This window comes from Euwallacea similis, chromosome 23 (genome assembly GCF_039881205.1).
Source record: "Euwallacea similis isolate ESF13 chromosome 23, ESF131.1, whole genome shotgun sequence".
Classification (NCBI taxonomy): domain Eukaryota; kingdom Metazoa; phylum Arthropoda; class Insecta; order Coleoptera; family Curculionidae; genus Euwallacea; species Euwallacea similis.
The window spans coordinates 999,857-1,025,644 of record NC_089631.1 but is presented as its reverse complement, the minus strand read 5'-3'; the positions used below and the strand labels follow the sequence as shown (position 1 = coordinate 1,025,644).

The 25,788-nt window shown below is 35.9% G+C and overlaps 1 protein-coding gene across 1 annotated transcript in view; it reads right to left on the bottom strand.

The window, feature by feature from the left end:
* Nucleotides 1-9,824: 9,824 nt before the first annotated feature.
* Nucleotides 9,825-25,788, bottom strand: part of p130CAS (Serine_rich_CAS and FAT-like_CAS_C domain-containing protein p130CAS) — a 32,100-nt gene continuing 16,136 nt past the window's right edge. Inside the window, exon 4 of the mRNA XM_066401763.1 lies at nt 9,825-24,851. Coding sequence (XP_066257860.1) covers nt 23,379-24,851 — 1,473 coding nt within the window. The 3' untranslated portion in view covers nt 9,825-23,378. The remainder of the gene's footprint in view (nt 24,852-25,788) is intronic.

Below are 25,788 nucleotides of genomic sequence, written 5' to 3'. Positions count from 1 at the left end.
ACATTTTATACACACTTAGATTTACCATAAAATGCTTATCATTAGAAGAAAAAACTGGACTTGCGACCCATTCCGAAAAAAAGTGATTCAATTTTAAAATTTTAAAAAATCGTTTTTAGGTTAGAATTAGCAGGAAAAAAAGAAAAAAATGTGGCGAATGCACGAGGGTTTTCTATATGTATATGTGTGATTTTTCTCAGGTTTTTCGAAAAATTAGTTTTCAAGTTAAAAATTATAATTGGGAAGATGGCGGTTTAAGGGTTTTTTTGGTCTAAGAGGTGGGAGCAAGGGTATCTTGCACAATTGCTTGGCATTAGAAGGTTATAACTTTTGTACTTATATGCCCATTCAGTTAGGTTTTCAATTTAGATCAAAGAGTATTTTGATTATCTGAATGGGAGGGGTACTCTTTGGCTTCAATTAATGGTACTATGGATGCCTTCAAATATATTGATATCTTACAGCATAATTTACGGGTCAGTGCCGAAAAACTGGGGCTACAGGGGTCAGTTGTATTCCAGCAACACAACGACTCCAAATATACAGTTCCCAAAACAAAGGAGTGATTTCTGTACAATGTCCGGCGCCAGATAAGAACACCACCGTAGTCTCCGGATATGAATCCCATAGAGGACCTGTGGCATTGCCTTGATCTGGAAGTTCGCAAACACAAAATATCATCCCAAAATGATTTGAAAAGGGTGCTACATGAGGAATGGACTAAAATTGACGTAAATGTACCCCACAATCGGGTAGAGTCTATGCCCAGGCTTCTGCAAGCTGTAATAGATGCAAAAGGGCTGATGACGAAATAGTAAAAAATATTATTATAATTCCTATGTTTGGCCGTGAGTGAAAGGATTACAATTGATTTGGTTTGTCCTATTTGTTGAATCCACCCATAGCTTAAGATAATCGTTGACTGAATACTCACGTTCGGACCACCCTGAAGTCGCAGTATCAGGGACACTGGTTTCTAGTCGAAATTAATCAACAACCCGTTTAACGATAACAAAGTTTATTGACTACATTACTAATTAACTTGCACAATATCGATATACAGGGTGAATATACAGAGCGGGTGGAGATAGTACATGTAAAAATGAGACATTTGGCATCAACTTGCCTGTATCAAATATTGCTAATTAAGAAAATATAAGGTGCGCAAAAAAATTTTTTTTTCGAAAATCGTAAATTATTTGAAAACCATTTAAGATATTAGTGAATTAATACCATTAATAAATTATCGATATTTTGTGGAGTTGGATATTTTTATACTATACACAAGGTGTACTCATTGGTTTTGATGTAGCGTTAAAGAGGCGCCTCCTACATGCAACATTTCGCATAAATGTTACCATAATTTTTTGTAGAAAGTTTTTTTGTAATTTTTTATTGAAAATTATGAAAGCTTAAATAGTTTTACATAAAAAAAATTATTTTAATAAATAAATTATGCAAAAAAACTTACACTTTTATTTAAATTTTACTTATTTACTTATTTCAAAAGGTGTTGGAAGTAACCTCCATTAACTTCAATACATTTTTGCTGAGCTCTATTCAGATACTGTTTTATTCTATTAAAAATTTCCGACCGATTAAAATACCTTGCATTTTCGTAACTATCAATATTTGATACAGACCACCAAATGTCTCATTTTTACATGTACTATCTCTACCCGCTCTGTGTCCCTATAGTTATGGGACACCCTGTATACGAGTACAATTAAGACCAAGTTGACATCCGGCCACTATACAGTATTAGTGGTCCAACTAAGTCTCCGCGACAAAGAAATACGATAAAAATCCCGATTTAAACAAAATTACAAAATAGGGAAATGCGATAGACCAGAATGCGACCGATTCACGAGAGTAATGAGAAAAAAGTGAGCCCTGGCAGCCTCACTCAGTTTTTAAATATCAAAAACTGAGCAACCCAGGCATAGGCGTACTCCTCCTCGGAAACCACTGTCGGCTAATTTGCTACCTATCGTGTTAAAGCGGAATATTTAGGTCAAAAGCTAGATTGGCCCTTTATTGGTTTATTGCAGCCACAGCGGCTCTACGAAATGTGCTTACACTCAAATTGCAAGTTCCGCCAAAGAGAGGTGGCGGAAATTCCAAGAAGAACCCCCTTATGGGAGCAGAATGGTACTGTAATCTAGTTATATGGGAAATATTTCTGAACAGGTGGCGATAAACATGGGCGTAACATAGGGTTTATACTTGAGTTCATAAGCTAAACAATTAAAAATTAACCATTAATACGTCGACCTAATAGGATCCAAGTCTTAACATCCTAAGCACCAAAAATATGTTTTTCTTACTTGAGCCGACACTTTTTTTACTTAATAAAAACTGTTAATATATTTTTTTAATTGATGCAGTCTTACAACAAGAAACCATTATTAAAAAAAGTCAAGTAAAATAAGTAATTGAAAATAATTAAACTAGTTTTCTTTTTATATGGATTAATACGGTTTTTAATATGGTAAAAAATATGGTAGAACTTTAGGTATATTTGAGAAATCAGGGGCGTGCCAATATTTTTTTGGTCCACTGTGTAATTACGCCGGACACTATCACAATTCCTGGAAGTGTTTAAAAATTAACTTGCAGATAATTTTTCCGAGAAAATACCTCCCTTGCAAACGATGAGGCAACGCATCAGGATCACGTGGAGCAATTGCCCCATAAAGCATCTCAACTTAATCACCTTGGTGCGCCCTATGACCCTCCACCAACCGGTTCGCAAACTCTCATTTGGTTTCCGACATATGGGCTTGCATTAATACCTATTTTTTACGGTTTTGAAAATGCTGCAAAATGAAGGTTTCCACATATGAACTCGACTAACCTAATCTAACCCAGAGACTCCATTCATGTTGATTAATCTGAATACGGTCGTGACCTCGTAATCCTTATTTCCTCGTCATCTAAACACCATTCCCAAGCAAATTTCACCTACTTATACGTAAATGTATGTTTGCAAAATGTTGGGATTTGAAATTAAATCTTCAGCTCCTGATGTAGTACATTAAATGCTTGTGAATTTAATAATCTTCCTTAATTAATTTCCAGCCTTAGTTTAGGGATAATGAACGCGCATATCTGGAATAGGTTGCCAACAAATTGCCAGAAAACATGTTATGTTTAGCGGGAGTAAGTCTATGGCCAAATTGAAAGGAAAATGAAGACGCTTTTAGGATTTTCGCTGGTAAAATTGGAGAAATGACGCGTCGATGGAAAGTTCACGTTTCAGCGTCTCGACGCACGCTTTAATTACTGTTTCGCAATATTTTGCTGAAACACGACCAATCCATCGAACCCGAACTAACGCATCGCTTTCATTGAATGTTCCAGATGCAGACCATCAAGTGGCTGCTGCACTGAGGCGACTAAATTCAGAAATCAAAGCTGCACCGCCAAGAAAAGCACGAACGTCTGCTTAAAATTCGAATTTGACCAACACGGCGGAGCCAAGATTCTATCGAAATTCGTGATAATGCCCAATCACACCGAATGCCACTGTGCGGATCAGAAAACCATCCTGCAGGAGCCCGATCTGTACCCCATGTTGGATTCTTGTAACGGCAATGTCCCGAAGAATTGCGCTATTGGTCAAAACTCGACAAAGTGTTTTCGGAAGATTATGCCGAGATAGACCCTGAAGCCTCGCAGTAGCAACCTCTGATCAGCTGATACAACGTGAAATTTTATTCATGAGAGGGAACAGTGAGCTTATTCCCTAAAGCCTCTGAACAGCTTCCCGAAAAATATGCAAAGAGCAGTTTTCCTCCCCCTAACTTTCGCTAACGCAGTATTTATTCTTTTCTTTCGCGTCACAGTATTATTTTTACTCGTGTTTTGTTATTTTCATTTTAAGGACTTATTTTAACTGACTTAGCATCATCCTGCTGCCCAAAACCTCTTAATTTCATAAACAAGTTTAGGGGAAGACCCCAATTAACCTCCTCCCCTTCACACCAATACATCTAGTCATTTTAAACATCAAAGCTTCTGCTATTGTTACCTTACAGTTAACCCTTGGGATAAGCACGCACTTGACTATAATAAACCCAGAGATTCTCTAATTAGCCTTGTTTAATTGACCCATGTAAACTCCTTTAACATGCTCCGGAAACGCCTATTCGAGCAACAATCAAAACTTATTCGCTCAAATTAACAGGATAATTCCAGGTCGTTTGCAGATTCAATTTCACCTTTGACGCCCCTTTCAGTACCTTATGGCGCAAGCTTTATCTAGAGCACACAAGAAACACAATTTCAAAGGTTGTGACACAAATTACCCCTTCGAAGATCACACGAAAAGCGGACACTGTGCATTTTATACAATGTGGAAGTTTTGGATGGAACAGTCCATATAACTAAGATGCCGAACATATGCGGACAAAATCCTCGGACACGTCAATTTTTATTTTTCCTTGCGGTTTTTTTGATGGTAAATTCATGTATATAAGGTAGTTCTAAAACCAGGTGCGACCACCAACTTTGTTTTTTCAAATGGAAACATCTATTTTATATTTCATTTTTGAATTCTACGCAAAATTCTAAGTGTGTTTCATGTACCATGTCCTATACCTAAACGTAACAGGTCTCGAGAAATTGACGATTGAACATATCAATAACTAAAACTTTTGATTTCTTTTAAAACTTCTTTGGTCCTGACAAGGACCGATTTAATACAAACTAGCACTCCCTCAATACCACTTTGATGTTAGGGCTTATTTAAATGGCATTTGCCTGAACGCTGGACTGGGAGACGAGGGGTAATTGAATGGCCGGCACGATCACCTGACTTTACGCCTTTAGATTACTTTCTGTGGGGTTGTCTTGGGAGTAAGGTATACTTTAACCAACCAGCAACTATCGAAGCCTTAAAAGAAAGAATCAGTAATGAAATAAGAACAATTACCCAGCAATGCTTCAAAATGTCAAACAGGAGTTCATTCATCATCTTGCTTACTGTTAAGAAGTAGGTGGGATCCAATTCGAACATTTAATTTAATTGTTGCTTGTTGTTTCATTTTGTATTAAATCGGTCCTTTTCAGGACCAAAGAAGTTTTAAAAGAAATCAAAAGTTTTAGTTTTTGATATGTTCAATCGTCAATTTCTCGAGACCTGTTGCGTTTAGGTATAGAACATGGTACACGAAACACACTTAGAATTTTGCGTAGAATTCAAAAATGAAATAAAAAATAGGTGTTCCCATTTGAAAACATAAAGTTCGTGATCGTACCTGATTTTTGGATTACCCTGTATACATAAATTTACTATAAAAAAACCACAAGAAAAAATAAAAATTGACGTGTCCGAAGATTTGGCCGCATATATTCGGCATCTTAGTTATATGGACTATTCCATCCAAAACTTCCGCACTGCATATCGTCTAGCAGATTAGGTATAATGGGTCTCCATTTAGGAGTTTCGTAAATATTTGTTTTATAGTAGCAAGATAGAGCCACCCTGGATTCCTCCCGGTCCTTTCTGTTTAAATTTGAATGCTGACTGAATATCAATGATAACAAACTTGCATTGTTCTTAGTCCTGTAAATACAGGGTGATTCATGCAACTATTTCATTAGAAACTTTTGGACTTGTAACTATTTTTTATTTTTCATATTTTGGGGTTAAACTAATATAAATACACTCTTTTTTTAAATATTTTGAAGGTTATACTACTTTCGGTTATACCGGAAGTCAACGGCAAATTCAAACCAAACACCCGGTATATTTTGGCATTTTTGGAATTTAGGGAATCATTTGATTAAATTATTATTAAATATCCCTATACCTAAACTTAATCGTTTCGAAGATATTTTGATTTAAAAGAAAAATCTTTCTAAAACACCATTTCTTCAAAATGTAAAATTTTCAGCTATTACTGAAGCTAGCTTTATGAAAATTTGTTGACATGTTAACCAGATATGGTAGATTAGGGTAACGAGAAAAGTTTTACAAATATTATACAGGGTCTCCAAAAAATAATGTAAAATTTAAAGAACTTTGAAAGCAAAAAAGTCGCTTATTTTAAATGGAACATCCAGTATATTTTTACATGTCTAGATTCTAAATTTAGTTCTAAATCGATTTCTGTTAACTGCCCCTAAACCTAAAATTAACACATTTGCTCTAATTTGCGATTTTTTAATATTTCACACTAATAATTCAAAATATCTTAGTTGGCTTTGAAAAGAATATTGCTGCTTCTTACTAAAATGTGTCAATGTAATTGTCATACACTGACAGTTGAAGTTCGCTGTTGAAGAATGACGAACTTTAAGAGTAATTATTCAAATAGTGATATTTTAAATTTTATCTTTATTCGTGGAAAGTCTAACAAAGTTTTGAGGAGAACTTGCCGTATATTATATGAAAAGTTAAAAATAGTTACAAGTACAAAAGTTTCTAATGAAACAGTTACGTGAATCACCCTGTATAGTAAAGGGCAGACAGCTCCTGGTTTGATTAGTCTTGAGGAGGTAATGAATGCAGCTGATAATCTTTAATTAATGAACAAGATGGGTAAGCGCCGATTTACTTAATTGCTAAGCCATCTATAATGGAATAATTGATTACTTCAGATTAGTTTAGATGCCGTGAATACCTATTTAGATTGGTTGGTAATCGAACTAAACTGGGTCAGCAGTTTATAGTGCTACCATTGACGAGCTGATAATTTAAGTAAGTAATTGTTTTAAAGAGTCGGAGTATCGCATTTTTTTAATCAAATATTAAAAAATCAGTTTTGGTTTAAAATATACAAATCTTCTAACTCCTGACCTAACAGCCACCCTCTTGACGTCACGTTAATGTATCAGGGTTGGGACCTGCAAGATGGCGGCGAACAAAAGACCATTGCAGTGTTGCCATTCTCTGCTATCATTTGGATTTGTCGGATGCCTTGTAATTCACCATGAGGAGGAGCACTCCATGACTATTTACATATTCAGGCAATAACTTGAACTGAAGCGACCAAGTATCCTCTGATCCTTTGAAGGATCAAAGCGACTTTTTTTTGACAATAGCGAACATGTAATGGTGAAAGCAGATTTTCAATTCAATTTTATCAAAATAATCTAGAAGGTGACTCCACCTATTGAATATTATGTAAACCTATTCATCAGCAGCAATGAAAAGGTTCACTCGAGCTCTATCTTGCGGATCGCAGACATTGCTAGTTTTCACTGATATGTTTTTTTGAAAATTCTTTCAAAGAGTTTTTGAGTGCTTTTTGATTATTTTTAACCGCTTAAATCCACTGAAAACTCACGGATTGATAATAATAGAATGCTATTTGCCTTTCATTGATCGATTCGATTGTTTGAGAGAGAAACTTGTAATACACTTTCATTTAAATCTGCCATTCATGAGTATTTTGTTTTCAAGGGATTAAAAGCATCGAAGATGACGAATGGGAAGGATATGAAAAGTAATCGTGAACTTTACCAATTTAATCTGAATCGTTACATCTCTCCAAAAAACATCACGAACGCATAAATCTACTTCTTATTGCCATACTTTTTATTCATAAAATATCGTTCTCGGCTTGCTTTTCTTAATTAAGTGGCAAAGAGTGTATATAGTTTCGTGATTGAATTATTACAGTGACTGATTTACTTTTGACAAGAACAAGCTAAATCCATTAGTTGACGAAAACGGGCAATATGGGGCCTTCGCATGATTATATGTATAAAGGCTTTCGAACGGCGAAATTACAAGAACATTCCCGTTTTTAACGCAACAAAGAGCTTTAAGGGTATAATATAATATTACTTACCATCTTCACATTTTTCACCCCCCAGTTCCGAGTGTTCAGTGTTGGCCGAGGTGAGGCTAAACATTGTTAAATTTCCAAGTCAGTTTTAATTACCTCACAAAGAACAATTATTTTTTAATTAACAAAGTTCGCATATTACTTGGCTTATTATGCAATACACCACAGTCGTAAAGACGTGATCGTTAATCAGGTGGTGAAATTTATGATAAAAGGAAATACGGCTAGATATTGGGTTATATGTTCCATACTTTTTTTATAAAGGATTAGAGAATCTGTTGTACAGACTGTGAGCTTGGCATAAAGCAATCTAAGTTGCCCACGTAGTGTCCGTTTGGCTTCCCTCCGGGATCACCGACTGACTAAATTCCATCCCTCTGTTCACCCCAATTCGACACAGGGACCGCCGCCGGGGATTTCGCCGGGTGGGGCGGTGGTCCTGTTACTGTTTCCTCTTTACTCTCAGCGAAGTTAGTCTACATGTATTTTCCACATGATATTTTCCAACAAGTTTACGATTGTGGTATGTTTCTTGGGTTTCGCTAGAATTAATACGTGAGGACGTGGACCCTTTTTAGCACACCACACACACATCCAGGATAAACGTTTTGACCCATGTGTCCTCTTTCTCCAATTTGTTTTGCCATTTGTTCTTTATCCTTCCCCGTAGGCAATTTCTGTATTTATAGTCCACACCGTGCCATCCATATCTTTTGCTCTGCCAACAGAGTCAGTTTAGCAATGGCACAAACCGTCACTATCGACGACGTTCTGTACGCACACGTTGCCAGGAGCCCTATCCTTCTTTCCAGGATGTTCCTGTACTTCTTATGGTCCAGGGCCTTCAACTACATAGGGGCTCCGTAGAGCACTGAGGATACTACACAATTCACGATAAGGCGACGTTTACGCGACTTCGGACTGTTGATCCTAAGCATGATTCACACAAAGGCTCCTACCATTTTAAATGCTTTTTCGGTCGCTTCCACAACATGTCCGGACATTTTCAGGCCCCTGTCAAGGTGCAATCCTAGATATTTTATTCGAGATGGCGAAGATATTTTTATCCCTTAGAAGGTACTTTCATGTCTTTTCTCCTGCCGCAACTTTCAGGCTGAGTTCCATCTCCAGGATGTTAATGATCTTATTGATTGTTTCTATAGACTTTAGCTCCAGAGATTCCCTGCCTTTTAGCTGGATAGTATCGCTAAGCCGTCGGCGTACGCCATCAATTTCACTCCAGTTTCCATCCTTGTCTTTAAGCTGGGATTATAGAAAATACTCCAAACCGTTGACCCTAGGATTGATCCCTACGGCACTCCACGTGGCATTTCGTAATGTACTCCATTACTTGCACATATGTATCTCGTACTAAAGTGAAAGTTTAGAATTCTCAGTAGGGGTATTGGCTGACTCTCTCTCTGTCTCTCCGAAGTTTTCATTATTTTCGACCATGGGACCGAAATAAAAGTATCCGCTACCATCACGCAGAATTGCCTGTTTGCGTACCATTCCAGATTGATTTTCACGACGGTCTGCTGTATCGCACTGATCGTATCAGTTGTAGATTTACCGTTTCTGAAACCGAATTGTAACTGATCAATGAGACCCCTTGGGACCGCATCTGTCCCCACCTCAGTAAACTCAAAGTATCTCGCCCGCCACCTTCACCAATATATTGGTCCGTATGTTGTCTTGGAACTTGTCGTCTTCCTGAGTTTCTCTAGTAGTACCAGTCTTGCAGCTTCCAGACCTCCGGGAGGTTTCCCTTCACCTGGTACTGGTTGCATAGCTGCAGATGTTACTTGCTGGCTGAGTTAATTTCGGCACATGAAAAAATCTCAACAACGGTTAGCGAAATTGCGAAGCACTGAAAAAACTCAAGGTCGAAGTTCGATAAAATTCGAAATGGAAAAATAAAAAATTCTCCAATTGGATGAAATGTAACAAATTGATTTCGTGGAAAGGTATTGTAGTTATTCATAAAAAAATCTGAAGTTTCCATAATTTGCAAATAAAACTCGCTTTCAAGTATTCATAATTTTATTTGAATTATAATATGGTATTTTGTTTAGAATACAATTTGGTGAAATTTCCCATTTTACGTATCGAACTTAATCCTATTTGGCAATAATATACATTTTGAGTACCTATATAAATTTCGTTTCTCTATGTTATAAGCGTCAAACAACCTATTTACAAATCATTAGGGCCGTGCTATTATCGATTTATTCGAATAAAATTACAATACCTTTGGGACCAATAAACACGTGATTATCTACTCTAACATTGAGACTGCTTGGTATTAGGTCGAAATGCTACAATTTTAAGCCAGATAACATTTTAGAAAATTTTAGCCGGTTTTTGGCATTTGGGAATACTACATATTCCTAGTCGAATCCATGAAATTTACCATACATTTTTGACATTTATATAAGGGTAGTATTAAGGGTTCTATGCTACGACACCTATAAAGAGTGGGAAATTGGGGCCGCTTCAATTTATTTTTTTTTCGGAAATATTTCTGACTAGGCTTTTTCTGGGGTTTTTAGCAAAATCAATGCGCGCAATTTACGGCTGAAGAAGGGGCCTCAATTAATCAATTAATGAAGATCAATGCATATTTTTGATGTCTCCACTATTATAAACTCTCTACTTGGGAATACGTCATATTAAATAATACGCAACAATAGATTATATGAGAATTTCTCCATAATAGCGAAATTCACAACTGAAGTATGTACGATACACATTTTCTTCTAAATGCCAATTTTCTTACAATTTTCGTTTAAATCTCAATATGAAGATATTTTTAGGATTTTTGAGTTAAAAACGAACGAAAGCAAATACGAGAAGTAATGGGTTTAGTCCCTTAGAACAACATTGCTGGCTGAAATATTAAAAGGGCCTTTGGCCAAAAATAGAAATACGCAATATTATCCCACAGGGAAAGTAATAACGATTGCTGCCAACCTGGGGTAGCTAATTCAGGAAAACTGCATTTACTTGTAAATGAAGTGAAAGTAGCGTTTTTTAGTTTAATCTGGAGCCTCGTCAATTAGGAGGTTCTGTGATGTTGCAAGCTTTACAGATTTAATCTTGCATGTTTACCTTCTAGGAGGATTTACTGCCGCAATTCAGAGCCCAATTGAAGTAAATTTAATGGAATCAAAGGGGAGTGCGTGAAAACTAATTAAAATTAGAAAAACTTTATTTGAGATGAATGAAAATGAGCCGCAGGCGATGCATATCAGAACTTTTGCTCCATGGAGATTATGGCTGGTAGTGCAATTGTAGCTCCATGAAATGACTTTAAAAAATAGTTATAATTTTTTTTATACTGCAGAAGGCATCTTTATCTGAAGAAGGCCTGAATGCGTCGCCGTTTCCTAGTCAGAGCCATGTATTTTTAGGAATAAGTCGGATTTTAGCGTCCCAGTAAGTTATACCCTGTCAAATAACTCACTTCGTTATGTCTATTTTACACATTGGCACAAAAATAAATATCTTTGCTTCATGATAACGCACGAATCAACTAATGGCACGAATATATCTAAAGTATGGGTTAATTTTACTCTGAGTGCATTTAAACGGCAGTTAAAAATAGCAAAATAAAACAAAGATGCACGATTTTAGAGTTTCAGGAGTTTTCCCTTTTCCGCTGCAGCAAACATTTTTAACAGTATTTCATCGAATCCAGAAGATTTTTTTGGAGTTTTTTGCATCTCCGTAGATCGTGAGGGAAGATCTAAAGATTTGAAAAAAATTGGTCTTCCACTTTCAAACATTGCTTTTTCTTAGCGAGGCAAACTTTAAAAAATGTATGGAAAACCTGATAATGTTGAGGTTTACGAAATGTGTTAGTTTAATTTCTACTTCTTTCATTTCTGGAATTTAGTTTTCTTTGACGGTATTAATAATTTTGTGAGTAATTTTAAATAACCAGAATTTTTTTCGATTTTCAATAAAACTAAGTTTGAGGGATCTTTGTTGATTTTTTTTTTAATTTTAATTTTAATGTTAAATGATTATTTTAAAATTTTGAGAACTTTTGTGGTATTTTAGAGACAAATTGTTGAGGTTTTGTGTCGTCACAGTCTAGAATTTCTCATGTAATAGACAAAACACATATGAATTTCTGTAGTGACTTTCCGACCTTACAGGAGGACATTTTTGAGAAATGTGTATCCTAAATTTAAATTATAGTGGTGAAAAAATTGGACGTACTATAACGAAAAAATGAAAAAAACCTTAAAATTTAGGTTTTTTATAATGTCATCTTACTTTGCTATTTTTTACCATCCCTCAGACGCTCACAGATCTTAGATGAAGCCGAGTTCAAGATTTATTTACCTTAGAAAAAAAAAGTTTTCATGTTTTTCTTTCAGCAAACTGATATTTATTTTTGCCAGGACCGGACTTGCTCTCGCCATAATGCGGCCCTCATTTACCATACCCCAAGGCACCTTTATGTGCGTTGTGATTGAGATATACTATGTAACATCTTTCTCTCCCCATTGCCAGTAGGCCAAATTACCTTAATACAAAATTAGGGTAATTTATCCCACTATGCCCACGGTTGTTCTACTTTTTCCTTTTTCCTTTATAGAATAAACTTTTATTTACGTCCTTTTCCAGATGGCACATATAAGAATCGTATATTGCCCCCAATGGGTAAAAGGGTGTGAGATATGCCTTAAAAAGAATAACAGAGAGAGGCAATAAATTGGGGTAATATACGATGCTTAGCTACATAAGTTTGTGCGTTTGGATGGGATTTACGTGTAGGTTGGGATTTACTGCAACTGTGCCTAAGGGAAGTTAAATTGATACGTACATACTGCTAAAAGGAAGAGTTCTTGGGAAGTTTTTATGAAGAAGTAATTGGAGTTCAGGCTTAGAAGGCCTAATTTGACCCAAAATGTCCAAAAAAGAGCAATTTATTTCATGTTTCCTCAATACCTCAATTTACCTTCTAAGCGTGCAGTAAATCTTGTGCGCAAATGTCTAATAACTTAGTCAACTAATTGTGCACTTACACAACATCTCTACAATCCTTGTAAAACCCAAATTTTAACGTATACATTGATAAGATACACTAGACTTACTTTCCGAGTACCAAGAAGCTTTTTAATTGCCTTCAGCACGCAAGACAACTTATGATAACGCATCTTATACTAACGCATCTTGTGATAGCGCATCTTGTGATAGCGCATCTTGTGATAACGCATCTCCACAAAATCCACCACCAAAACTAAGCGGCCATAAAAATTTGTAAACATTCTTGTTTCCGTAAATCGAGGTAGTTTGATACCATCCGAAGGTTCCACCAACGGGAAAAGCTGGCCCGTTATATTTACAAAAACCCGTCGGTACCACCCAGGGACCTGGTACATTCCTATGTTAAAACTCTTGAATTTACAAAAAAAAAAATTAAACAGCAAAATGCATCACAGGCTTAGAATTATCACAGCACTTTATCAGAACCAAATCAACTGAACGCTACATTATTCGAACTTTGTGTTTGTTGCATTTAAAGACTGCCAAGTAATGGATTTCGTGGCTGTAGAATATGCCGGAGCGCATGCGTAATGAGGTAGCTTTAATTAGGCTGCCATAGTATTGTATTTTTCGCCTCCTCAAAACTGCCCTTAAAAATAGAATTTCGTAAATTTAGTGTATCTCCTAAACTTAATTTATTACAACTTATCGGTATGTACAATTTGTGCGGTTACAAGTCCTGCAGCTGCCTCTTTAAGCGGTTTCTGATGAGCTTAAAAAAGAGCTTTCGATAAATTTATTGTTACGATTAATGAACTGTGGAGGTTCCACAATTAATTGTGCGCAAGTACATAAAACATCACGATGGTTCGGTTGATGTAATGACCATGTTACATATGTAAAATCACCACAAACACTGTGGATTTACTGAGCGCAAGTATACGTAAAGATATGATACATGGTGGCTCACAAAGAACGAATTTAACTGTTTATGAGGAATTTTTTGTTTAAGTGCAATTTTGATAGCCCCTGTTTTTTTCCTTTTTTTGTGTGTTAAGTTAAATGGGCAAAAAAAAAGAATTTCCAGGGCGCAAAAGAAACGTGGAAGGAATGAAGGAACGACATTTTTCAAAGCTTCTTTAATCGCTTTTTTTCTTGACTAAAACGCCCACCTTCCAAGTCGACTCGCCTCAATTTCTCACCAAATCCGAACTGAATTTTCAAAACATCTTGATTTTCAATAGTTGGTCATTCAAACTTTTATGAACTCTTGTGTTGTCACTTTTATTTTAATTTATTTTCAGACTCGTCTCAAAATTGAATTTAAAATTTATTTTATTTTAAGATTTAATTTAATTAACCAAAGCTAATCTTACTTTAAGTCGGGTCTCAAGGTAACGCAAGTTAGTTCAGGTGAGTTGATCAAGAAAAAAATACACAAGACTTAATTAAAACCGTAAAAAATCTGGTTTGATGTGAAATATTAAGGAAAAACTATGCGTCATTAAAATTTTCGTTGTGATCCAAAGGATTTAATTTCCAGAGAAAAATTAGCGCAACTTTCCGATGTCGCATATGTCTAGCGCGTCTCTATCAATATTTCAAAATTTCGAAAATGAAGAAAATTCATAAAAATTATTAAAACAGCGTCACTTTCCACGAAAAACTTATGCAGTTTCCAGGTGCTGTAGCTGCGCCTAGATTGCTTTAGTATCGGGCAAATTAATCGGGATGTATACTTTGAGGTAATCTCTATTACGCCGCCATGGTAAAGATTTTATCCAGTAAACGACAATTTCAGGATTTTTAGCTGTGAAAAGGGTTAATTTTAGGGGAAAAATTAGTGCAAATTTGAAGCGACGCAGTTCTCTCTAAAGAGTTTCTGTGTGAGGCATATTTTGAGGATTTCCGCTTGAATGTATTCTCTATGAAGATTGATAAAAGAGTTTCTCCAAAAAGACAACTTAAAAAACAGCAAATTTCACAACAAAAATGAACGCAAGTTAGAGATGATGTAACTCTATCTAAAGTGCCTCTAAACGAGTAAAATTTGAAGGGCTTACAGCTCAAGTTATTCTCCACAGGGTATTGCAAAAAGGACACTTATCACCTTGAAAGGGACAATTTATATAAAGAATTGATTATTATTAAAATGGTCTTAAAGCTATAAAAATAGTTGAAAAGTGGGAAATCTCGCTGAGAGCAAATTTGATGTTCTGCAACTTTTTCTATGGAGACTCTATTTGAGGGAAACTTTCAGGATGTATCATTCAAGCCACTCTGTATTCTAAGTGATGAAAAACGTCAAAGAAAAAGATCTAGAATATCCAGAAGTAAAAAAGAATATCCAGAAGAAGCCAAAACTATGACTTAACTAACTAACAAGCGGCAAATACAATTTTTCACGTAACATTTGGGTTAATTCAGTTTCGATTGAACTCCCTTAAGAATAATTAATTATCTAAAAAACTGGATCATTTTGAAAAAAAATTCAGTGTTTAAGTGCGAAATTTAAATTTCTGGCCCGAACAAGCTCATTAATTTAGACATGCGTAGGAAAACCTAAACGATGACAAATTTGCAATTAAGTGTCTATAAACTTGAAGTCAAGATGTTTTGAAAATTTTCTTTAAATTTATCCAGGTTAGTTCAAGTTTTTCAGGCCCGGACTGAGCATCAAATCTGGCCATTAAAGTATATTAAAAAATAAAAAATTGAATTGCAGAAAAATAAATAAAAAATTCGAGAACCGCCCCTCTCTCTCTCTCTCTCTCTCTCTCTCTCTCTCTCTCTCTCTATTTCTCTTTCTTGCCCTTTCTCTCTCGGTATCTCTTTCAGCATCTCTCTCTTTCTTTCTTTCTCTTTCACTCTCACTTTCTCTCCCTCTTTTTCTCTTTGTGTACACGGCTTATCAAGTTCTTATTGAAGAATATGAACCGGTACTACTTTAACTATATACGTAATATGCAACGTAATTTTGCCGCTGACGACGATAGAGAACTCCTATATCGGTTAGCTTAAAATTAGTTAACAGGAAAGGTTAAAATACAATTACGTTCACAACTTACCGTATTAAGTAAGTAACTTTATGCCCCGTATAATGTTAACATACAAATTTAATTATGCTAAATTCCAGAGGCGCAGATATTGCCCCCTCAGTAGCTACGCCTCTGGTGCACCAACTGTTCAATTAATAACGAAGCTTTCTCATCCGCATTAATTTGAACAATTGAGGATTAGACTAAGCTGGAGAGACTTCGTTTTGGTTTTAAATCTATTTAGCCCGAAAATTGCCGCCAATTTGCACCATTTTGGACTATCAACTAACACACATAACGCCGATTTCTGGAAGTTCTTATAGTCTAAGCATAACTTATTAGAGTGACATTTACTTGTAGTGCCCCATTACATAGACCTAAAGAAAATATTAAATTCTTGCTGCTCGTTACCAGTAATGGGCAAAATTTGTGCGTATCGTTTTTAGCTTTTTGTGCTTTAGAATATTATTACCTACGTCCTATTAACCACTTTCTTAGCTTACTTACGTGTACTTTACATAGTCAGACATTCACCATGCCACTTCAAGCTTTTCCAACCATGACGATTTGGTCCTTAAGCCTAAAAACAAGCACGATTTTAACTAGTACCCGACTACTACACAATATATTATCTCATTAATTTTTTTTTTCATTTTAATGTTATTTACACCTGAAACATCTAATATCATCGCAGTAGCTGCAAATCACACTTAGAACCACCGCAAAAGCTTATTAATTTAAGGTTATTGCATATGGACTTTATTCCCTATACCTACTAGAGTATACCTAAAAATAACAATTAAGTGGAAGATTTCATTAGTTCTAAAATTATTATTATCAACGCGTCTATTCACACGAAAGCTGACTGCTAGATCTGCTAAGGAATAACCAGTATCTTATAGAATATTATTGGAAATAGAATATGGAATATGGAATAGAATAGAACAAGTCATTCTATTGTTGCTTTTCTGGTCTAAAACTATTAAATCTCGATTTAAAGGCCTATACACTAATATTTTGAACGGTTTTGATCTTCTCGAGCTTAGTTTTACTGAGTCGCAGTTCCTCTCCACAAGGTGTCTTATTTAACTACGTCCACCACCACTATCTTTTAAATGGTGAGAGCTACGCAAATGGGAACTAAGTCGCAACAGTTTTCCCACGGAAAGGAACATTTTCGGTTGGACACTTTGACCAATTTTATCTTTTTCGCAAAATCTCGGAAACCAAACACGATCTGGCAACGCCGCTCGCGGCACGTTTAAAGTTCGCAAAAATGGCAACTGTTCTCCCATTTAATCATTTTTTAACTCTCACCGTTGCGAAGATGGCAATAATGGCAAAACCTAGGTAAGTCTCCCTGTGGAGTGAAAAATAGGGTCGGATCAAAATGGACTTCATGACGGTCATGGCAAATTCCACTGAATAGCGAAATACTGCGTTTACTGAATTTAATTATTCAAATTTAGTTCTTTTATGTTTAGTTTCATTGACACGGATTTTCTCTCAAGGGGCACAAATTGAGGAAAAAACAGGGTCTTGTCAAAAGCATGTTTTTGAAGAGATCGTTGCGGACTAAATTAGTACTTTTACTGAATCTAATTTTTCGAAATTAATGACTGCCTTTTTTAATGAATAATGTTGCGCCACTGATTTTCCTTGGTTTTATTCAGCCGAGTTTTCCCTGAAAGAAGTAGAAATTTCATTACAAGTGCACAAAACAGGCACGTATTAAATAGACATTTTTAAGGGTTACGACAGACCAAATTACGACGTTTGCGGGATTTAATTTTCCGGAATTAATTACTGCATTTTAGCTTATAGTTACGCCTCTGATTCTTCCTAGTTTTATTGACCAGAGTTTCCTCTGAGAAAAATAGAAATTTTTTCATTACAAGTTCAAAAAAACAAGAAAATATTAAGTGGAAATTTTTTGGGTCATGGCAAGCCAAATTACTATGTTTACTGGATCTAATTTTTAGAAATTAATAACTGCATTTTAACTCAAAGTTACACCACTGATTTTTCATGGGTTTATTGACCTGAGTTTCTTCGGAACACTTGAATTTCGTTTCATGTTTTTCGTCTTTTAAGAATTTCAAAATTAAATAGTTCTGGTATCACACAAATCATTTAAGCCCTCGAAGGGTGAAAAATGTAAAATTATCTTGAAAACTGGTAAAGTCTTGTGGAAAATGTTGAGGAATACCAACGAGATAGTTATCAAATAAATTGACGATGAAGAGTAATTATTGTTTACCTCACTTTCTGGGCCACATTGTAGCAGTAAATATTTGTTAACTTTAGATAGAAAAAAAATGTTTTGTGTAACTCTTGGAGAGTTTTCGCAACTCCCCAAGGGATTTAGGTGATCCGCCATGTTAAAAAAATTCACTTAAAAATTTGAAAATGGCAAAAAGATGTCAAATTTTTGAGCATTATTGACATAAATCTTTCAAAATTTTAGTTCTACACATGTTGAAAAATGATTATGATGTTCTGTGTACATATATGTATGAATGCCCCCTAGGAGGGTTGGCCCATACACTGATGCTAAGAGTCACAAGTATTTCTTGTTTCTTTCTACTTCCCTACTGTAAAACACCTAAAATATTGCAGTGATATTACAAGCCACATTTAATATAAAGTACCTAACGCCTATCTGTAGTACCACAAAGGGGCCGAAACACTAAGTTTTCATCTGCAATGAATTGCTTAGGGCCGGTTCTCAACGCCACACGTTATACCTTAAAAGTTACCTATATCCTAATTTTGATTTTCAATGCACAATGAATGGAAAAGCTCAAAGTTTTCGAATACCAAAGAAGTTTTCAATTTATGTAAGTGCACACAGTGAATGTCTCTCATCTTCGTCCGTCTTAAGCCCATTTTACAGCATAGTGAGACAAAAACCCCGTGATATTGTAACGAATAGGAGGATTACATCTAAGCCCTGATTAGTCACCTGAATCTGTATTGAATAAAGGAAGGTGCACTGTAAATGGCGTAATTAAAAGGGAGGTTGTAATGAGACTGCAAGATATACATTTTGCGAAGTGATTTTTAGGTTTTTTTTTTCAATTGAAAATAAGACTTTTGTCTTTGTCAAGGGAGTTTTGTGTGTATAAGTTTTTGGCAAAAAACCATTCGAAAATTCATAAACTATTCAAAGATTCATTGGCGTCTTATTCATTACTCTAATTCTCTAATGATATGTCTCGTGACTAGTTTTGACACCCCCTTTATTCAACTTTTGTCACATTACTGAATTATTTTCCTGAGTTTTAGAGAGATTATTAATTTTAAGGAATTTGGGTTAGAACAAGTCGGCATAAGACAATAATTATTTTTCCACACGCTTTTAACGAACTTGTGCCGAAAAGGCGAAAAATCGCACCTGCCTACGCGTTTTCGTGGTGGAATTTGGAAATCGGAAGCGTGGAAAAATATTATTGTAATACGCAGTCGAGTAGGCAGTATTGGAGTACTGTTGCTTAAGCGTTATAGAGCAGGATTATTGAGTGTAATACTATAGCATTTTTCGTTAGTTTTTAGTTGGATAAATGCTATACATAGTGCCCTAAAACCCCTAAGAATTAGGCTATTAAATACAGAACTACGTCGCACTTAATTTCAATGAATGTCTGCCTTTGTGACAAAGGTACCTGTGTGAAGAGATAATAAATTCCCCAATATTGTCATTTTTTATTGCTATATAATGTTTATTTAGTTTTATTTCTTGCACCTTTGCTTTACATTTTTAGTTAAAAAACCGAAATTTAGGCATTTTTATAGCGTTCTTCAATTTATTTTCATACTTTGTTGGCCGATCTGCCATGCAAAGGAGACAAACATTCCTCAAAATTTAAGTTTTTTTTTTCACAAATATACACCTATAGATACATAAAAATTATTTGTACGTGCTTAATATAAATATGGAAAATTGCATTAACGAAAGCAAAAATTTAGCAACGTTTCTCAAGGTTATTAAATTGAATATCCAATATTTCATAGGAACATTATCCCAGTTATTTGCAAGGTCTTTGATAGTACGCATTTTGGCCGATTTTTTGAGACCTGATCTTGTCATAGAGCCAAAAGTCAACATTTTTTATTGGACCACTCGGTATTTTATATGATCCTCTTCCCAATTGTTTGCAAAGTCTGTGAAAATGTGCATTTAACGCGATTTTTTGAAGCCTGATGTTGTCACAAGGCCAAAAGTTAATATTTTTATTGGGCCACCCGGTATTTTATATAAATCCTTTTCTCAGTTATTTGCAAGGTCTGTGAAAATGTGCATTTTACGCGATTTTTGGAAGCTGGATGTTGCCAGAAGGCCAAAAGTCAATGTTTTTAATTGGGACACCCGGTATTTTATATGATCATTTTCTCAGTTACATATGGGCAAAGGCTGTTTTTTGAAACCTGATCTTGTTACAAAACCAAAAGTTAATATTTTTAATTGGACCCACCGGTATTTTATATGATGCTGTTCCCAATAATTTGCAAACTATTTGAAAATATGCATTTTAAGCAATTTTTTGAAGCCTGATGTTGTCACAAGGTCAAAAATCAATATTTTCAATTGAGACATCCGGTATTTTATATGATCAATTTCCCAGTGAATTTGTAAAGCCTATGAAAATACACAGTTGGAGTGATTTTTAAGTGGGACACCCGGTATTTTTATTTTAATACCAAATTCTACTGTTAAACAGGAATTTTCCAGTGACAAATTTTACGTGCGACTCCTTGTTAATGCAATTTCCCGGGGATTTTAACCTTTCCTGCAACAATAGATCCTTAAACTAAGATATAAAAACCTAAATTAGACGTCAAAACTATGACCCTAGTTGAATTTTAGTGCGAGATTTGTGCGTTTCTCGTTACTCACCTTGAAAGTTTAGAATGTTTTTAGGACGCTATTTCAGGTCGGTTTCTTTGGCTGAAGACGATGGGATACGCTACGGTAGGCTTGATGGTTAAAGCCCAATTCGCTAATGCAGAAATTAACACTAAGGCTGCCGACCTCTGCAGTAGCATTTCCGCTTGACCATCGCTTAAGTATGGTCTCTTCGAGGGTGTAAAATCATGGCTTACGGTATGTTGTCTGAGTAGGGGTTTAATATTATCGGTTTGTTGATAATGATTTCGTATAGCAATTTTTTAGTAACTTGAGTTACATTTCGGGTAGATAGTCAAGATTAAATAATAAATGGATAGTTCGTGTGGTGGGGACCATTGATATCAATGTTATGGGTCCAAGTAACCCCTCTTGATTTCTAATTTGTCGAGAAAATTAGACATCAGCGGGATGTTTAAATTATGGACTTTAAATTAGCATTCTTTTGACAATGGCTCCGCGTGTATGACAAAAAAACAAAAAGTAACTAAATAAAGATAAAGAAAATAAAAATTGCAAAAACATACTTTAATAGCTTGTTCTACATCGCTTGTTTTAAAAAAAAACAAACAAACTAAAATATAAAATAAATTAACACGATTTAATAGGACTAAAATTTAACGCAATTTTGCCTAAATTTATGTACAGTCTTCAAATAATATTTAATAATAAAGCTCTAATAAGTGGTGTCATAACGGATAATAATATGGCGGGGGTACCCCAGATTGGCTATTTTCGGTCAGTGTTGGCAAGATGAGGAAAAATATTACTAAATACCTCCTTTTCCCAAATAAAACGTAAATTTCTTGAATTTCTTAGCAGGTGGGGTATTAGGAGACTTCTTCGTAATAGAGACTTTTGATAATACACAACAGAATATTTTTTAGTTTTTCCTAAAGTACTCTTTAACTGAAGCGTCTTATTACTTCATCTGCTTTAAGGAATAATGATACCGCAACTACTTTTGAATCACTATACAAAAATATGTTTTCTTCTAGATTTGTAAAACAATATAATACACCCTCATTAAAATTATATCTCAGACAAGATAGGAGATGAACAGTGTAGTCTGATCAAGCTTTTGCAGTAATATTAGAGTGCATTAGTGAATATTTCACTTAAATTTTAACACTGTTTCAAACAAATCTTCTTGATTTTGATTTTCCACATTGACAAAACTACGTGGACTGGAGAAACTTACACCAAATATTTTGCTGAAGAGACATCTAAACATTGAATTTAGTAGTTAACACAAAAATTGAGCTATAATCGAAATTTTTCTCTTGCCAAATCAACTTTTAATGTATTTCTGACGCTTCAACAGTAGAAATCGATTCTGCTTTTCCCAAACCCATTCTTAAAAAGGGCAGAAAGATTGGGAAACATACATGATTTTTCTTGGATGTGAGTGACCTTAAAGGTTTGGTTTCCAAAGAAAAATTGTGTCTGTGTTAAAGAATTTTGAGAGATAACCACAATTGTTTTTTTAAGTTAAACAAAATTCTTTTCACATTCGCTTTTTTTACTTCTATTTCTTTTCATTTGGATTAAATTACTGTTCGGGAAATATGCCAGAAACTTAAGTTCCAAGTGGAGAGTTTCTCAGTTTTTGGTTCCCATTAAATCATATTTAATGTCATCAATTTAAGCTTCGTCTTTCCACGTTCAAATAAATGTCTTAGAGAAGAGTATATTTTGAGATTTGGGTGTTACGCTAATATCACAATTTGACTTTTTTGTTAACTAAGACTGAGAACTTGTTGCTCTTTTTTATAACTCAACCGTTTTAAGCCTGGAAAAAGTATAGAATATAAATCTTCTATAAAGAAAAAGCCCTAACCGATTTTTAGCCCAGGGAATTTTAGATGGATTAGAATAAGAATCGAAAGGATTTAAATGGTATTTTTTAATGTTTTGTTCCTGCATTAAGTCATATTTCCTGAAAGAAAAGGATTGTATTGAGACAGGGGAAGATCTATGGAAGGACGCAATTTTTAAAATCAATTTCATGAAGTTTTTGAGTGGAGATAAACATTTTCAGAAATACTATTTATTTAGTATTTACGTTTCAATAAAAATAGAAAAAATTTGAAGTCAAAGACTTTATACATGGTCATTTAGGGCATCTTTTTGACCTTCCTTGTACTTATGATCTCAAGAAAATTCACAACTTTAAAATAAAAGAACTACGGCCAAAAACTGTTTTTTTTTCATGGAAACATCTCCCTTTCAGAGACTATTAAAATATCTTTTTGAATTTTGATGAACCCTGTATCTTTAAAATGGCATAGATAGAAAGCAGAAAACAGGAATGATCTGGAGACAAGATTTTATTGTCGTCAAAAAATGACATTTTTTTAAAGAAAATAGGCCAAAAAATCGAAAATTACCGCCGAAAATAATTTTCACTCTGAGTTGATTCAGTTTGAGCAGATTCAGTCACACATTGAACATTTTTTCTACTTTTGGAAAAGTCTTAGTGCACCTACCATCCAAAGCCAATATTCCTAAAATAGGACGTTTCGATAGAAATAATAAAATTTTTAAGGCAAAGCAGTAATCGAGTCTCTTAAAAGCTTGATCAAACCACCCCAAACGTTCACCTTTCCTGCCATTACCAACATAACCGAAAACCTACAGGGGATGAGCGGCCTGTACAAGACAAACCTTCAAATCTTTGGCCAAGTGTGAAATATCCACCACCGAATCGACCATCTCCTGGACCGCACTGACCAACGGGAACTGAAGGGCGGCTTGCTTGGTCTTGTTCACACTGGTGGCCAAAGCATCCGATAGCGCGTTAGCACAACCCAGCGCCCTTTCCTTGATTTCTTTGCAAGATATATTCCGATGGACGGTGTCCCCTATGTGGACCAATTTGTGGGCGCTCAGTACCACGAATTTACCATGGGCCAAAAAGATTTTGGGCGGTTGGTTACGCTCTACAGTGTACAAAAACGCGTCTATGGCGTGCGTTAAATTTGTGTGATGCGTTACGATTTGAGCTGCGAAAAATTTCAGAAGTTGTTTGTCGTCATGGGGTAAGTCGCCCTCGAAAGCTGCGTCGTCCGCGTGTTTGACGCAGTTTTCAAACCCTTTTTTCATCCCTTTAGGAAGGTCGTTTAGAATTTGGTTGTGCTGCTTAGAAACGTTTTCTTTTGAGTCTAGACTCACATAATCGTACTCTTCGGTCCACTCGCTAGGGGCGACAGGAGTTTGGTCCTTTTTGAACAGGAGAGTACCGTTACCTTGAATAAACGAAGCTATTTGTCTGACGTCTTCAGTTAGAGCTCGTGCGCACGCAACCAGTTGCTCCAGCTCATCAGGCTTGCAGTTCTTGTCCGCATTAGCCAGCTGCGTTAACGCCCAATTATGCCTGTCCAAGACCTCTGAAGCTCCTTGCACCAAACAATCACTCTTCCTCAAAGCAGACACCAAGGGTGCCAGCTTCACCACCAAATTCTTATCGGACGCCTTAGCGGCATTTCCTAAAGCGCCTTCCCCGAACTGGGCCAAGTCGTGCAAAGACGTCCGTAATCTCGTCACAGACAGTCTGATCTCCATCCCAGACTTCTCCAGCTTCTCCCGGCTTCTCCAATTCGGGCTCACAAACCCCAACAGCTTTGATATAGCACTCAGCGTGTCAGTCTCCAATCTCTCCAAGTTCTCCAAAGCCGAACTGAGCTCTAACGGCAACTCTTTGAGCTGCTGCTGGGAAACAGGAACATCGTAAGTAGTTTGGTGGGAGGGTGCCACCCTGTTGAGGGGCCTAGGAACGTCGTAGTCGGGCATGTTGGCCAAGCTGCTTCGATTTGAGGAACTTAATGAATGTGAATCCGGAGTTAGAGAACTTGCAGAACTCGACGGGGTCAACGGGGGGTTGGTGAGAAGTGAGCGGGGTACATCGTAAGCCTCCACCGATTCTCGACTTATCGGGGATACGCACGATGGGGCTGGGGAGCATCGGGGGCAGCTCCGGAACTCGCTGCTCACGGCTACAGCTCTGGGGGGCACGTCGTATGTTGTGTTGGGACTAACGGGCATCGGAGAGCTTCTCGATGGCATGTCGTACAAGTAGACATCGTTAAACTTCTTGGGGGTGATTACCTAAAACAGAGCAATATAAGAGGAATGCCGCATAAAGTTAAGTAGCTAATAAAATCGCTTCATTAGTGCATAAGCTGATTATGCGTTGATGGGCCATTAAAGCTTAATCTCGAGCAGTTACCTATTTCTGTCTTTAACGATTGACTAATAGTGCAGGTTAATTTTCTCGCTTGTTTTCGAATTCCTTTTAAAAATAACTCGAAGAAGAGTTTTTTTGTTTTAATGTAAACTAATGGCCAGATGAAACGTGTATAAATTTTTTCCACAACGAAAGAATCAGATGAACTCCTTCCTTTGACCTAGCGTCATAGACTAAAAAAAGCTGTTCTCTCAGAGTATCCGCGAGTTTAGGAAATTCAAATTTGGAACTAAAATCCATTGATTACACTTCCCTTGGTGAGCGGTTTACCATTAAAAAAATTGTGTAAACGTCAACCTGAATTGGAGCGAACAATGTCCCAAAAACCTGGGTTTATTAACATAAATTTGTTGAAGCTTAACATATCTGTTTTTAACAATGCCATTTATCATTGATGACACTGAAAGACGTACTGATCTGTTATTTAAATGCGGTTGTCGCGAAGACACACACAACCTTCGACGCTTCATAAAAATTCTTCTGGGTTTAGGTCTGCCGCACCGGACGGCCAAAAGGCAATTTTCTCGTTTTCAGGCTTGAGAGAAGACATGAGTATGTGGTCCAATTAAGTCGAGAAGTAATTACAATTATTCATTTTCTTGATGCAGTTTATCACTGCAACTAATTTCGGGTTAATTGCAATGATAATTTAGAAAGTTGTAGAGTAAGGTAAGAGGAAGGTTTCTTGGATTGAAAGAACCTCGAGTTGTATGCTTTTATCGAGGAATACGAGACACGACGTAAAATACGAGAATTCTAGAAACCTGAATCATTAAAATCCCTTAACAGGGCATCTGT